The 14,012-nt window shown below is 40.6% G+C and overlaps 1 protein-coding gene across 6 annotated transcripts in view; it reads right to left on the bottom strand.

Annotated features, from left to right (window-relative positions):
• Positions 1 to 2,436: 2,436 nt before the first annotated feature.
• ARNT2 (aryl hydrocarbon receptor nuclear translocator 2) overlaps positions 2,437 to 14,012 on the bottom strand; it is a 129,497-nt gene continuing 117,921 nt past the window's right edge. For 3 of the 6 annotated variants that reach the window (XM_067555706.1, XM_067555709.1, XM_067555707.1), the window contains 3 exons: positions 9,789 to 9,925; positions 9,126 to 9,158; positions 2,437 to 7,226 (listed from right to left, as the gene is read on the bottom strand). In XM_067555706.1, coding sequence (XP_067411807.1) covers positions 7,128 to 7,226; positions 9,126 to 9,158; positions 9,789 to 9,925 — 269 coding nt within the window. In that variant the 3' untranslated portion in view covers positions 2,437 to 7,127. The remainder of the gene's footprint in view (positions 7,227 to 9,125; positions 9,159 to 9,788; positions 9,926 to 14,012) is intronic. The other 3 variants (XM_067555708.1, XM_067555710.1, XM_067555711.1) reach the window with 1 other exon arrangement.

Here is a 14,012-nt window from a genome sequence, read left to right as displayed (position 1 = left end):
TGCCTAATTCTCTTAGATGCTTTCAGAAATTCCACCCTAAATCCATTATTAACACTTCCTGAGCAAACATCCTCTGATCATGCATAAATAAAAACCCTGCTGACTGAGAGAAGCCCAGAATACAAGCAAAGAACTTCCACTATCAGGGATATTGCTGTAAAAACCTTTTGCAGGTTTTCTTTCCAGGCACTTCTATTTGTTAGGAATTATGTAAACCCATTAGAAAAGAACAGTAGGTGATGTAATGCTCTGAGCAAAGATTTTTGGTGTCTGAATTTCACACTCACGAAAGGTCCACTTTTGACAATTCTTCCCCAGACCAGATATAACACAGGCAGTGGCAATACAAGTTTCCCTTTTCTACGCTGACCCACCGACATGCCACAGCACTAACATGGATGACCACTCCTAGTGGTGAGAGGGTAATTCGGTCTGTATACACTTCTTGTTTTCTCTGGTCAGCCAAGGGGTCAGTCAATGACAGTTGTGGTTGAGATGTTTGGATAATGGTCCACTGGGAATTGTACTGAGATCACCAAACTCATTTCACAAAGCCCACTGAACAGTCAATAGATGGTCACAGCTTTTGCTCACTATAATACTGACTTGGACTGCAGTATCATTGGTGACTCAGAGACAGATACATTTCCATAACCCCCATTACCAATCTCCTGAGCCATCTCATCCTCTTGGACACAAATAAGCATCAAACGATTTTCAAAAAGTTCATGACTGCATTATCTCACTGCTCAGCTCCCTCACGCCATCAATGCACAAACAAACTCTGAGCCCTGCTCAACCAACCAGTTCATAAAGAAAGTGAATAGACAATGGGAGAATGAAGTATGTATACACAAAGGGCTGGATTCATTTCACACTGGGACCGGGTCCCTGGCAATAGAAAGTCCTCTGGGAAGGTTGCAGCAGCTTAAGGGGGCCACAAGTAGAATAGGTTGAAAAATTGGGTGAGGGGAGGTTTCCGTAGGATATTTTGAGAAATATGAAAAAAAAATTGTTTTCATTTATATTTTCCATATAAAAATAAATTTTTGCAGGGCAGAAATCCAAATACTGAAAAATTTGGCCAAAATCCAAAATATTTTGGCTGAAAATCAAAATATTTCACTTTGGAAATGCCTGTCACCTGGGTGTTATAGTTTGGGTATCTCAGGCTCCCATTCTCCTCAGCAGGCTGAACTCCATGGTCAGACTACATCTCCCATGATGAACTATGGTACGTCCTCTTGGAGAGGAAAGGGGTTGCATCACTGGAGTTCCTGGACATGGTGTATCATGAAAGATGCAGACCTGCTGGAGAGTCAGGCCCATGGAGGAGAATGGAGACGTGAGGCAACCATACTACAACTCCCATGAGGCACGGCAGCAGCATTGCCAAAAGAAACGGTTTGGGTTACTGCAGTTGTGTCAGAAACAAAACAAACAAAACCCCACAAAAAGACTTTTTGTGAAAAATTTCATTTAGACAAAAACCCAGTTTCCTATAGTAGAACAGTTTCAATTGAAAAAATTTGACCAGTCCTAGCCACAACCTAACTTCCACCATTGGGACCTGTCACAAGCAAGCAACGCTCAGTCAATAGGCAGTGCTGGTCAATGAGGTGCTGGCTGATTAAGTACATTCCAATTCCCTACTCTGACAGTGGAATTCTTATGGAGCCCCCAGCAGAGGTTATATCTGTTCTCCATGGGCAGAGTGCTGAACAAGGTGCATGGCTATGGAAACACTACCCAACCTGCATTAGGAATGTATGCCCTACAGGGTAGCATTCTTCACTGGTGCAGAGGTGCAATTTGCAGATTCTTGTGCCAGCAAGGCAAATCCTGCTCACAGTGTATAAACTACATAAAGACATACAGCACACAACCACTGAAGAGGCAGAGTGAAAGGGAAAAGTACATTACATACTGTATATATAAAAAGATTTGTAAATGTCATTTGGTATGTTTGCGGGAAGGATGTTTGCAGATTTTGCTTTTTGTTATAGGGCCTAAAGGGGATTAGAAACCATTGTGTTACTGCCCTAGGAAATCGAATTAAAATGATCACAGAAGTGTATGAATTAATGCAGAATGAATTGTACCATAATGAAACACTGTACAGAGAGATACCATCTATGCCTGATGAGCAAAACTTATTCCTTACCTAATAAAAAATTATGTTTCCCTAGAAGTTATTTGTAAAATAGAGATCTTGCACTAACATTTACATCTCTCTCTTTTTGGACAATATTTATGTAAGGAAAACATGCTTAAGTCTTCTTGATCTAGGATTATGAAATATTGAAATGTGTTCCTATACTGATCATTACAAAGACTAAGACAAGACACGACCCATCTTCTGATTTGTAATCATGAATATCAAAGCCTTCTGTTTGTGCCAGCAGCATATCACAGTTACTTATATAAAGACATGAATTAACAACAGCTCATGACATTTTTATTTTAATGAAATTTAAAAAGGCAGTTATTAGATATACATACACACAATTGATTCTGTAACTGTTAGTCATAAATATATAACATTCAGAAGTACAAAATACACTTTATCCACAGCACAATTTCACATCAATAAAGAGTTTAAACAGATAAGTAACCAAGTGCCTAACTTGACAAGAAAAGCCCATTTTTTGGCATTATGTTAAAAAACATTAAGCAAACTGGTCCATATCCACACAGCTGTCAACCCATGAAAACATGCTCAAGTTTGGAGTAGGAGGCAAGTGCCCCCAGAAAGGTGATGGTATGCCTCCCCTTTTTCTCCTTTTCCCCATTTTTGAACACACCCTCCTCCAACTGGCAACAGTGAAAACACAATCACCTATATATATCTCAATTTGAGCACCGCCATGAAAACAAAAATATCTGACCTAAAAATTAACCCACTGGATACCTTGCAAACCAAGGAGCAACAGCAGTATGACACTGATAAGGCATTAATGATTAAGTGGCTGTATCACTCTTGAAAAAGAGTACACCTATGTATAAAAATATATGTCATTGCAATTGCAAACACTATATAACACTGTGCCAAAAGTAATTAGGAGTTAAAAAAAGGCAGTACTGCAAAAAGTATTTACAGTTTCAGACTGGACTTCAAGAAAAAGAAGGCAACAAAGCTAGTTATGGACACATCTGGTTAAAGTTTAATTGTAGACACTGTCAGTAGTGCCTTTAACAAGTTATGCAATACAATCACTCCTGTAAAATATTTAATGTCAGGAAACAGGATTGATTATATGAATAAGTAAGTAAATACCTCAGCATATTAAAATGGCCCCAATCTATAAACCTATTCATTGAAGTAACTTACTCAGCTTGTTAAACTATCATTTGTAGTTTCTTGCTCAATTGATTTAAAAAGTAGAATGCTTCAGTTCTGTATTTCTCACTGTTCTCAGAAACACTGTTTGCAATACAATCTGATCAGAAAACACAACTCTGCTTGCAGGTAGAAAAAAATCTGCATGTAAAATCCACAAACCATGCAAGTTGGCAGCTGAATTACAGCAGGAGTTATGCTAACCACACAAATAAAAAAGGACATAGTTTTAAAATGCACTTAACAACTTTAGTTATATAATGTCAGTTGTTCTATTACCATCAAGACACACACAGAGTATAGCTCCACTTATGCTAAACAGTCTTTGCTGCCACAAGAATTAGAATGAGAAAGATACTTCAAAAGAGATAGCCAGTGGCATGGAGGCAGCCAAGACAGTGCAGGCACCCTAGCGCACTAGTGAATGCTGGACCTGCCTGTTCACTTGGTTTCAGGATTTAAGGTTGCCAACCATAATGCACTTTAAGCACTCCCTTCTGGCTTGTTTGTGGAGTGAAACTAACAGCACCCTCAGAAAAGATCATCCACCTCTGCCCTTCCAATCTAGGGAAAGCAATGTAAAGATACCCTGGGTGCAATCAGCTGGAGGGGATGCAGGGAGAACAGAGAAACAGGGAGAAAAGCACTGGCTCAAGATATCAGAATATAAACAATGGCCCAAAGTGAAGTGGGTGAAAGCCTTGCACTCTTCTAGACTGGCCTTTAATTCCCTTTTGTAGCTACATGGATGGGGAGGACAGAGGACAAGAAACAGTCCTTGCTGTGATGCCTTGGGCATACTGGCTTCAAACTAGTAATACTGTATTTTAAAAAAATAGACATGCTTGAATTTCTTTTAACAAAGAACTTTGAACTGTACTACCAAATACTGACATGATAAAAGCCTTCTTCTACATACCTATAATATAAAAAGACAGTGATATGTAGAGAAACTCTGGGCTGGTATTGGAAAAAAACATTTTCATACCCACACTATTTTAGACTGAATTCAGGAACAACAAGTACACATACACGCAGCGCAACCTGTCAGGTAGATTGCAACATAGGAACACCATTTTCCAATCCATTTTTACTTTACAGAAAATCCTCATCTTTAAATTTAAAAAAAGCACTGAATGTATCATGCCAAGTGCATTATATAAAGAGAGAAAAATTGCTAGGCCACTCCCTCCTTCCCCCATTGTTAGATCTGTCGCAGAATCAGGATCATTTACTTCTCCTTTTACTATCATTCCCCATTGCACAGATGCTAACAGCTCATCTCACCCACACAGCCATGCATACCGTACCGGCATCTTTTATGAAAGCCAGTGAATTCAACTGATATGCTCACTACAGAGAGCAGAGCTTTTCTAGTCTGACTTACCGATCAGTTTTGTTCATGCTGTGTGTGTGGGATGGGGGGATTGCAAGGGGTGGCTCCAAGAGAATTAATATCCAGGTGTTAAAATAAATATTGCTTAAGTGCATGATTTCCTCAGCTAGCTGAGTACTCCCCTCATCTCAGGAGAAGAGGTGCCCATTTTAAAAACAGGATGTCTGTGAGGCAAGTATAGTCCAGAGATCTGAGGCCCCTACAGTTCTTTATCTAGATTAGAACTAGATTCAGTTATTATTAAGAAAACAAACAAGCAAAAAATACATACACACGCCACCCCTCCAATGGCACACAGGGCTGGGACTGGTCCCGGAGAATAAAGTGAAAAGAAAGATTCTCACTGAACACTGAAGACCACTTACTCCACTATGGGACGTACAAGGAAACAGAGTCGGGTAGGAAAAGACCCAGTCATATGATTGCGGTTGGGAGCAGTGTCTCGGTGGCCTGCAAGCTTTGGTCCAACAGCCTGTTAAAGTCTCTCTGGATGAGACCTATGGGGTCAGAGCAGGCCACAGGTTATGGAGATGGCTGCTCTCCATGGTATCATCCACCCAAGGCACCGCCGACAAATACCCATCTAAGACAATGCTGACAAAGTGAGGACTGCTGTATGCCGATTGTCCTCCCTGCTGGAAGACACCTCTGAATTCAGAGGGAGCTTCAAGTAGCCAGGTCATGGCAGCATGTGAGCTGGCAATCTGTAAAGACACTGGGCCTCTGGCTGGATGGCCCTGAGTTCTTGTAAATGTCCAGAGATCTGGATCCCTGGGCATACACAGGTTTAGGCAGCTGGACCCTATGCCCCTTTTCCAAGGGGGCTGGGCTGCAACCTTCCCCAAAGGATTTAAAAGCAGCTCAGCATATGGAAATTTTGAGTTTCTTGTTCAACGGTGATTTTTTCCCCTCAAGTGCAGACTATTTGGCCCTAAATCTTCATTGTACATCAGATCTCTGTAACCCAACCGATGTGAGAAAATAAATAAAGGAACAGAAATTCTAAAAGTTTCTGATGGATACGGTAGGCAATAAGCCAAAAGCAAAGACTTTAACTCAGTGCCATGGAAAAGCATGCACCATTCTGGATGGCCCGAGTCTCCAAAATGTCCAGTGAACCGAAACCCTTATACAGTGGGTTTAACAGAAGTAGGTGGATGCTCAGCAATTTAGCATTCAAGTGAAAATTCAAGTTAATGCCACTGTGTTTCTGGCAGACAACAGCTTGACTGGTTCCTATTACAAATTAGTTTTAACAACATTGTTTGGCACATGAAACGAACTAGCCCATTGCTCTCAATAAATGAGCCTAGATGACTGTTGTAACAGGGCACCTCTTTTAACTGTTAAAATGTCACGTTGCACAGGATATAAAAAAAAGTGTTCACAGAAAGGAAATGCAGCTGGTGCTAAAACAGTATTCTTGATATGTTGTACACTAATTTTTATAAAAGGATCTTTTGGGGATGCAATAATAGAAGACAAAAAAGAAAATAAAACCAGATAGTGAGAAAATGATAGAAATATAGACCTTACTTAATAAATTCAATGAAAAAAAATTACAGCTTGTATAAGTAAATATATGGCATAAATCAGAATTATCTGAATTAATCAATTAGTGTTATTTCTAAGTAAAGTGATGCAGAATCCTGCAACATCTAAGTTCTGCAATACATTGTCACCATTTTCGGTACACTCTGGAATGGACCCTTTTTATATGTTAAAAAAACCCCTAACAATACAGGAAATCACATCATACAGCACAAGATATACATACAGTACTAAAATGTACACATATTCAAGTTTAACTGGGTTAAGAGATGGAAAAAAGGTGCTGAATCTTCTGGTCAGAGAGGACTACATTATGCTGTATAATCAATCTCACATTCAAACTGACCTAAAAATCTCAAGAATCAAAGAAATCAGAATACGGAGTCTGTTTTCAGAAATTTAAGACTAAAGCAAGGCATTGAAACTGCACAGTAGACCCTGTAACTGGACGTTACCTTACCTTTTCTCTGTTAGTCTTTGTTACTTCATTATCTATTTAAAAATTACCATTCAAAGGGAGCATTAGGAATTGTTCACATTCAAATATTTAGAACTCAGAGATTTTTCACAATCAAGCTAAGTTTTTCATCTCTGAGGTAGATGGCAAGAAAATACAAAATGGATCTGTCAATGAACACCACCAAGTGGTGTCACTTCTTCATCAGCACTTGCACACTGGAAAGAAGAGAGAGCAAACTCCTATATCACTATCTGAAATATGAGAAACATGACTTCTTGTTAGTAGATTCTACGGTAATGCAACACAGAAAAAGCAGAGCCAAAAACACACTGAAATGGTTTTGTTGAACTTCATTTCACTGGGTTTTTCTGCTTTGTAAATTACTCAGAAAATGGTGGAAACATGCCCAAATCAGCAAAATCTTCAATGTTGTAATTGCCAGTGCCCTGTGTTGGATCTCCCGGCATAGGCAGCATGTCCTGTATAAGGAAAATCAAAGTGTAGTGTCAATTTATAACATGCTATCCAGGCACAAACTTGTTTTCTGTTCATCTTTTTAGCTTATGCCCAGAAAAGGCCAAAGGCTGGAAAAATAAGGTGAAATTCACCCCATGCAGAGGGTTAGCTTGAGGCCTCTGCACTGTTTAAGTCTCACTTATGTCCTATTTCAAGGGCTGAACCAGGACATAAGCAGTGGGTAGAATTTGTGCTCGCTCTCTGCACAGGTCTGACTGTCCCCCATGCTGCAGTCTTCACTGATCTAAACATACACCATTTATTACAGAGGGTGATTTGTGATAATATGCTAAGATAATGGCTCATCAACTGCTGAGAGATGATCACAGCACCTATTGCAAGGATGCCGTTTGGAGCAGCAGTTGCTTCCTGGTGGCTGTTGACAGCAACAAGTTAAACAGACATTTCAAACTAAAACAGAGAGTAAACACAAAGGCATGAGCTGCTTTGCCTTTCCAGGGGATGCTTCCTCAGCAATAGGCAGCATATATCCCTTGATGAAACCAATACATGAAGGGCTTTAACATGTTTGTGGTTTCTATCTACGTGTCTCAGTTATTCTTCAGAGTGGAGTGATGTAAAGTCAACTCAGGGCCTTTATATAGAGGATGGGAACGAGCACTGTGGAACAGAAAAACTTACTAGAAATGACTAATTATTCCTCTTTCCCTTCCCTTCTATGGCCCAATCTGGCAATATTCTGAGACCCTTCTGAAAAATGCAGAGAAGTCTCATCCCTCCCTGAAGCCAATGGAAGTTGCAGAAATTCAACACTACTAAGGAGGAGTTCAGCCCTCGACAGGAGCCCTTCCTCCCTTCCCACAACCTAGACAGCTAAATAACTGAGCAGCAGGCAGGGGCCATGGAGCATCATGTGATTTGTGTGTCTCTTAATATCACTGAGCTCCTTTTAATTTGGATCGTGCATCTTTTCTGAGGTGCTATGCTGGGAGCATTGGAGGGAGTCTCGCTATCAGAGTTCTGTTGGTATGTAGCTGAAGTATGGCTCCTGGTCCCAGCCCACATTTCCACTTCTTCCTGAGCAGTGTTCTGTAAGCAGGGGCTACGTTTATTATCACTGCACTGATTATCCACTGAAGAATGCTGGAGTCTTTCCTCCGGGTCAATGAGCGGAGCAAGCAGCCTCCACAGAGTTCAGAAAAGGGAGTGGAAGTCGATGGTAATTCTCTGGTAAAAGAGGAGTTTCAGGGCAACTGCTCCCAGATTTGGGAGGTCCCTGCAGGACACTTGGAGAGGATAAACCTCCTTTTCCCAGTCAGGGACAAAGCCAGGGGGAAGAGGTATCCCCTGCTGGGAAAACAATCATGCTCTCCTTTCAGCTCTTAGAATAACAGGCTCTGGCAGAACTTGGGTTTTGTAGCAGAACAGGGGCCATAATAATAATAATAATACAAAATCTAAGCAACAAACAATATGATAGCAAGTCGGCTCAAAAAATCTGCTCTCAGGAGGAGGAACTACCCTCATCCAAGTGCACCATAGTCAGGATTCACCTCAGGAGAGGGCAAACTTTAAATCTAACTGAGACTTGCTAGATCCCCGAGTGGAACTGGATGACGGGATGGTCTGAAGAAGCACATTTCCAAGCTGCTTTAGCCAGTCCTGCGTTCTTGGCCAATGCTACACATTTCAAAGGCTGCGCTTGCTACCTGTGGGGCTCTTTCCTCCCCCACTCAACCCCAGTGAAGGGGAAGTTGCAGCGGTTTTGTCCTGCTGAAATCTCCATCCCCTTTGGGGATTTTCTGCTGTTGAGGCCCTGTGCCAGGGACTACACTGGTGAAGGCCTTGCAATGAATCTGGCCCTTTGCATTTACTGATGTCTTTCCCTTGTGTATACCTACCCACGCGGCTCTTTTGTTGGTTGGGTTCTTCATCTAATTTAAAAGATAAACAGATTATAAAGGGATAAGGGACCCATATCAGCTTACTTGCTTTGTAATGTGCCATGCTTATCTACAGTGAATAGATATAAGAGTATTTAATACTGCAAAATAACAATTGACGATGATTATTTGCCACTCACATGGTTTCTTAATAGTCAGAACATTTTAAAAAAATTCTTTAGTCAGTATCTTCTCTGAAGAACCAGCCTACTCTCCTCCCTGACTTCTCAAGGGGAATTAGACCAAAGTTTAAAGGGCCACTGCTGGATGTATAGATCTGGGCCAGGGTATAAGGAGGGACTTCTAGCCATGGCTATCTACTGGTTTCTCCCTAAAATGCGTAGCCCCTGTGCTGAGGAAGCAGGAAGAAGAGAAAACCTTTCAAACCACAGCAGCTTCTGTGTGCTGGCAGAAAAAATGCTTTGAGTTCTACCAAAGCTTTCCTAAACCCAGCTAACATCACTATAAACTCCAGAGTAGCACACATCAAACTGAAGGATGATATTTGTCATGCACACTGTTTCCACACTGGCTGAGTTTGGCTAAGGTTGTTGTTAGGGTAAGAAGACACTGACTTCCTTGTGATAACTGTCGAAACAAAGAACCCTTGACTCTACTCACTTGGAAAACTTCAGTCTGACTGGGCTGCTGGTGAGAATGCTGGTCACTGCTTTGCTGGTTATGATGCTGGTTTTGCCACTGGGACCAGACCTCCGAAGGTCTCCCTTGGAATTGTCCACTGCTTTGGCCACTCTCAGCTGTAAGATTCAGATTTACACAGACAGTTCCTTTAAAAGGCGCATACGTGTTTTTGAGACTTTTTCTAGGAACGTCACCGTTCAGAAGTAAATTTTGTAACACAATATACTCAGCAAGGACCCAGTCTGGCTATTTGTGGAGTCTCTTTCTAAGATTTTCACGTTTCATAATATTTTGGACAGTTTCTGGCTGTTGTTGCCAAGTCAGGAAATGCAAAATTTAACATTTTTGCTAGATATGCAACTGTGTTTGAGCCACTGCTGACCCTTCAACAGCACTGCACAGCATTTCCTTAGGCTGAGATAGGAGAGGGAAGATGCGTCTCCAGTGAATTGCTCAGGAAGTAATACAAGTGTTTATTTTCAGTAGTGGGTGATGCATGTCTTGCTCTGTGAGTTAAAAAATGTATCTGGCACATCTGAAAACCATTTTTTCCCAAAACATTTCCCTTTTATTGCTTCTGTCTTTTATTGCTTTGCCTTTTTTCTTTCAGACACATAAATCCAAAATTTGGGGGTAACTGGTAGATCAGATTACTGCAGCTCACAACCACTGGCCAACTTCCTAGCCATTACTCCAGAGACATGTGATTCTGCATGCCATGTTACGCTAGACTCCTGACAACCAGAAACCAAAATTTCCACACAGAAAAATAGAAAGAATGGCAAATGGAAGTAGCTAAAATGCCTTACTCCACTGTTTGTCATTTCCTCATAACTTACAAGATCACAAACATCTCCACTTTGACTCCAGCCCATCTCTACTACCAGCTAAGAAATGTGGTATAAACAGTAAGCAGTTTCCCAGAAGACTAATGAACTGTAATGGCATGTTTCTGTCACATCTGGGATGGACAATTACAACTCGTTCCCTGCTGACATTACCGTAACAAATAATTCAGCTGACTCAGAAATCCTGCAGCCACACTACTGGTCACAACAAAGTTCATTTAAGTTACCCCCTTCAAAGAAAGCTGCATCAGTTTTGCTCAGTACGATGTGCCAAAATTTACTCAGAGAGACATATGAGCCGTCTGTTCTGCAAGACAGAGGCTGTCAGCAGAAGGTTCAGGCTGCTCCTCTCAGTAAAAACTGTATTTAGAATAGATCAGGAAATATTTCCCACCAGATGAACAGGTCCCTTGCCAAGTAGTTTGGGTCCCCAGTGCAGGTTTTCTTATGAAGAAAGATATAAAGCCCAATGGAAATGGTGTCATGAATAAACTCAATGGGAAGTTTTTCATTTTGATGTACACGTCCCTCTACATTGCTGCTGAGTCCAGGGAGGGCAGCATAATGCTAGTACATGAGGCCTAAAGAGTGAAAAGGGCTTAAAATGAAACTGGTCTAATTTCTTTCACAATGTTGCATGAAAAGCAAAAGCTAATAAATTAGCATGAAGAGCAAAAAGAAAAATTAGTGTTTTAAAATGCCATCTATGGTACTGAGAGTAACTTAGGGCAGGGGAAGCAGCTACTTCTGCTCCCAGTCACATCTGCAATCTCACTGACTGCAGTGGAATGTGGGCCACTATTTTTATTTTGTTTCTCGAACAGTCAGAATACAGTGCTGAGGAAACTACGTGGAACTCACTGCATTAATGGCTAGATCCAAAGCTCAATTAAGTCAGTGGAAAGACCCCACTGACTTCAGTAAGCTTAGGATCAGGCCCTAGCTGTAAACAAGTGCTGACTATGAACAACATGTGATTTTAAATCTTTTGCTTAGTGTGTGTCTATAAAACTTTTATGACCTTGGCCAAGGATAGCTGAGTGCTCTTTCTTCACCTTTTGTTCCTGGCAGCCTACCTCACACTTCTGATTCACTGACTGTCCTGAACTACCAGCATGTTGTGCTGGATTTAGTGATGTTGCTGTTATGTTTGCTGGCTGTGGAAGTCCTGAACTCAGGCCTCAGAATCAAACCATATTTTATACTCTCTCTAATTTCTACCGTTGACTACGTACATTCTCGTAGGCAACTTACTATCAAGGTCACTGTTTTAGAAGGTGCATGTGGATGTATAGGTAGAAAGGAATAGGGAAGTGTTCTTACTTCATTATTTTTGTTCTTATTTCACTTATTGATTTTTTTTTTCTGTTAAAGCGCTCCTTTAGGACCAGCCCATGCCAAAGGCATAACCTGAACACTTACTGAAGAGACTGTGAACAGCACAATTATCCTTAACAATTCTACTTAGCTATGTATGCAGTAATGTAAGCAGCAGTGGAGTTTCACATATCTCAAGTATGATCATAAGGCTCAAGTCTGAGGGCTTCCAGCAACCAATAAGTATGTTTACAACATCAGGACTGAACCCTCTCAAAAACATTCATGCATTAAGGAAGTGGCAATGTTTTGCTGAATTCTGACCCATGCACATGTTCTCATTGTTCCAAAACATTTGATTCTTGCCACCTGTCCCAAGATACTTGTGTTGTTGGATAGTTTCCAAAAATATCAAAACGTTGATTTTCCTGTACTCTTGTGCAGATCTAAGACACTCCTAAAGTTTATCATGCTGTAAAGGTATATGGGCACCGGTCCTTACAAAGACACTGCTAATGCTACTCACGTTCTGGTAGGAGTACGTACAGTGTGCACTTGGATTTTTTTCAGATTAAATTTTTTACAAAGTATAAAATATAGGTGAGGCCTCATATTACCAGCATGTATGATTACTGGCTGCTTTACAATTTTACAATCACAGCCAGATATGGAGCCTTCCAGACATTCTGTAACAGATCGTATATTGTACAACAATACAGTGAGTTTTGAGAAAGGGCTGGCATTAATATCTTTACTCATTTTTATTTGTTTTTTAAAATTGAAGGACACCAATTCTGCCTTCCATGTGTGTCATAAAACTCCTCTGACTGTATGTAACCACAGCTTTGGTAGATGACCAAATCTACAATCAAGTGCTTCTAATTCTCCATGTACTGGATCATTCCATTAGAATAAAAAAGAATCAAACAGCAACATGTACAGAGAAGGGCCAGTAGGATGTTCAGGGGATTGGAGACTCTATTTTACGATAGATTAAAGGAGCTTGGCTTGTTTAGCCTAGCAAAATGAAGGCTGAGAGGGGACACGATTGCTCTCTATAAATACATCAGAGTAAGCACCTGGCAGGGATAAGAGCTATTTAAGCTGAACAACAATGCTGGCACAAGAATAAAGAGGTCTACACTGGCCATGAATGAATTTAGGCAGAAATTAGAAGAAGGTTACTAACCATCAGAGTAGTGAGATTCTGGAAACATCTTCCAGCAGGCGACTGGGGGCAAGAAACCTAACTGGTTTTAAGATGGAGTTTTATCAGTTTATGAACGGTATTATGTGATGCGGTTGCCTGTGATAGCAGGGGACTGGACTTGATGATCGAGGAGACCCCTTCCAGTTCTATGTTCTTAGTTAGTAATTAAAACAACAAAAAATGTTGTTACTAAAATGGGGAAGGCTGCAGAAAAGAAAGCATACAGAGTATAGAGTCCTTAATATATATTTTACACTATTTCACCGTCTTGGACTAAATCCCAATCTTCAAATCACTGAAATATTTTTTTAAAATTTTAATTAATCAATGTCTGATGATGATATAATCCTGCCCAGGCAGAATTAGAGGTGCCCTGGCTATACCTGTTCTCTTATATACAGTCCAAAGATATGGTCAGATCTTAGCTCCTGACTAGATCCCATAGGGGCAAATCCTAACGTCTCTAACTCAATTCTCACTCATTCCTTACTCAGGGGTGAAAAGAAATCTACTGATTTAATTTGAAATCTTAAAGTCAGTGCAGTTTTGCGTGGGTAAGTAAAAGTAATGAGTAAAGACATTAGAATTTGAGGATTGATTGCTATTCTCCTACTACAATAAAAATAGGAAATGGACTATTGCCATGTTCTGCTTTTGGACAGTAGCTGAGAAAATGCACATTAAAAATTAGGCTTAGTGAATGTGAAGTGTTCTGCTAAGAAACACACTTAACCACAGAGAGCAGTTTAAAAAGGGAATTGTTTAAACACACAGTATGAATTGCAGAGGTAATCATCTGCGTGCGAATGGGAGTGAGGGCGACAGATG

The sequence above is a fragment of the Emydura macquarii genome, unplaced genomic scaffold (assembly GCF_026122565.2).
Source record: "Emydura macquarii macquarii isolate MOO-44397 ecotype Brisbane River unplaced genomic scaffold, CSIRO-AGI_Emac_v2 contig_1644, whole genome shotgun sequence".
Lineage (NCBI taxonomy): Eukaryota > Metazoa > Chordata > Testudines > Chelidae > Emydura > Emydura macquarii.
The sequence above is the reverse complement of the archived record's forward strand: the minus strand, read 5'-3'. Positions and strand labels throughout refer to the sequence as shown.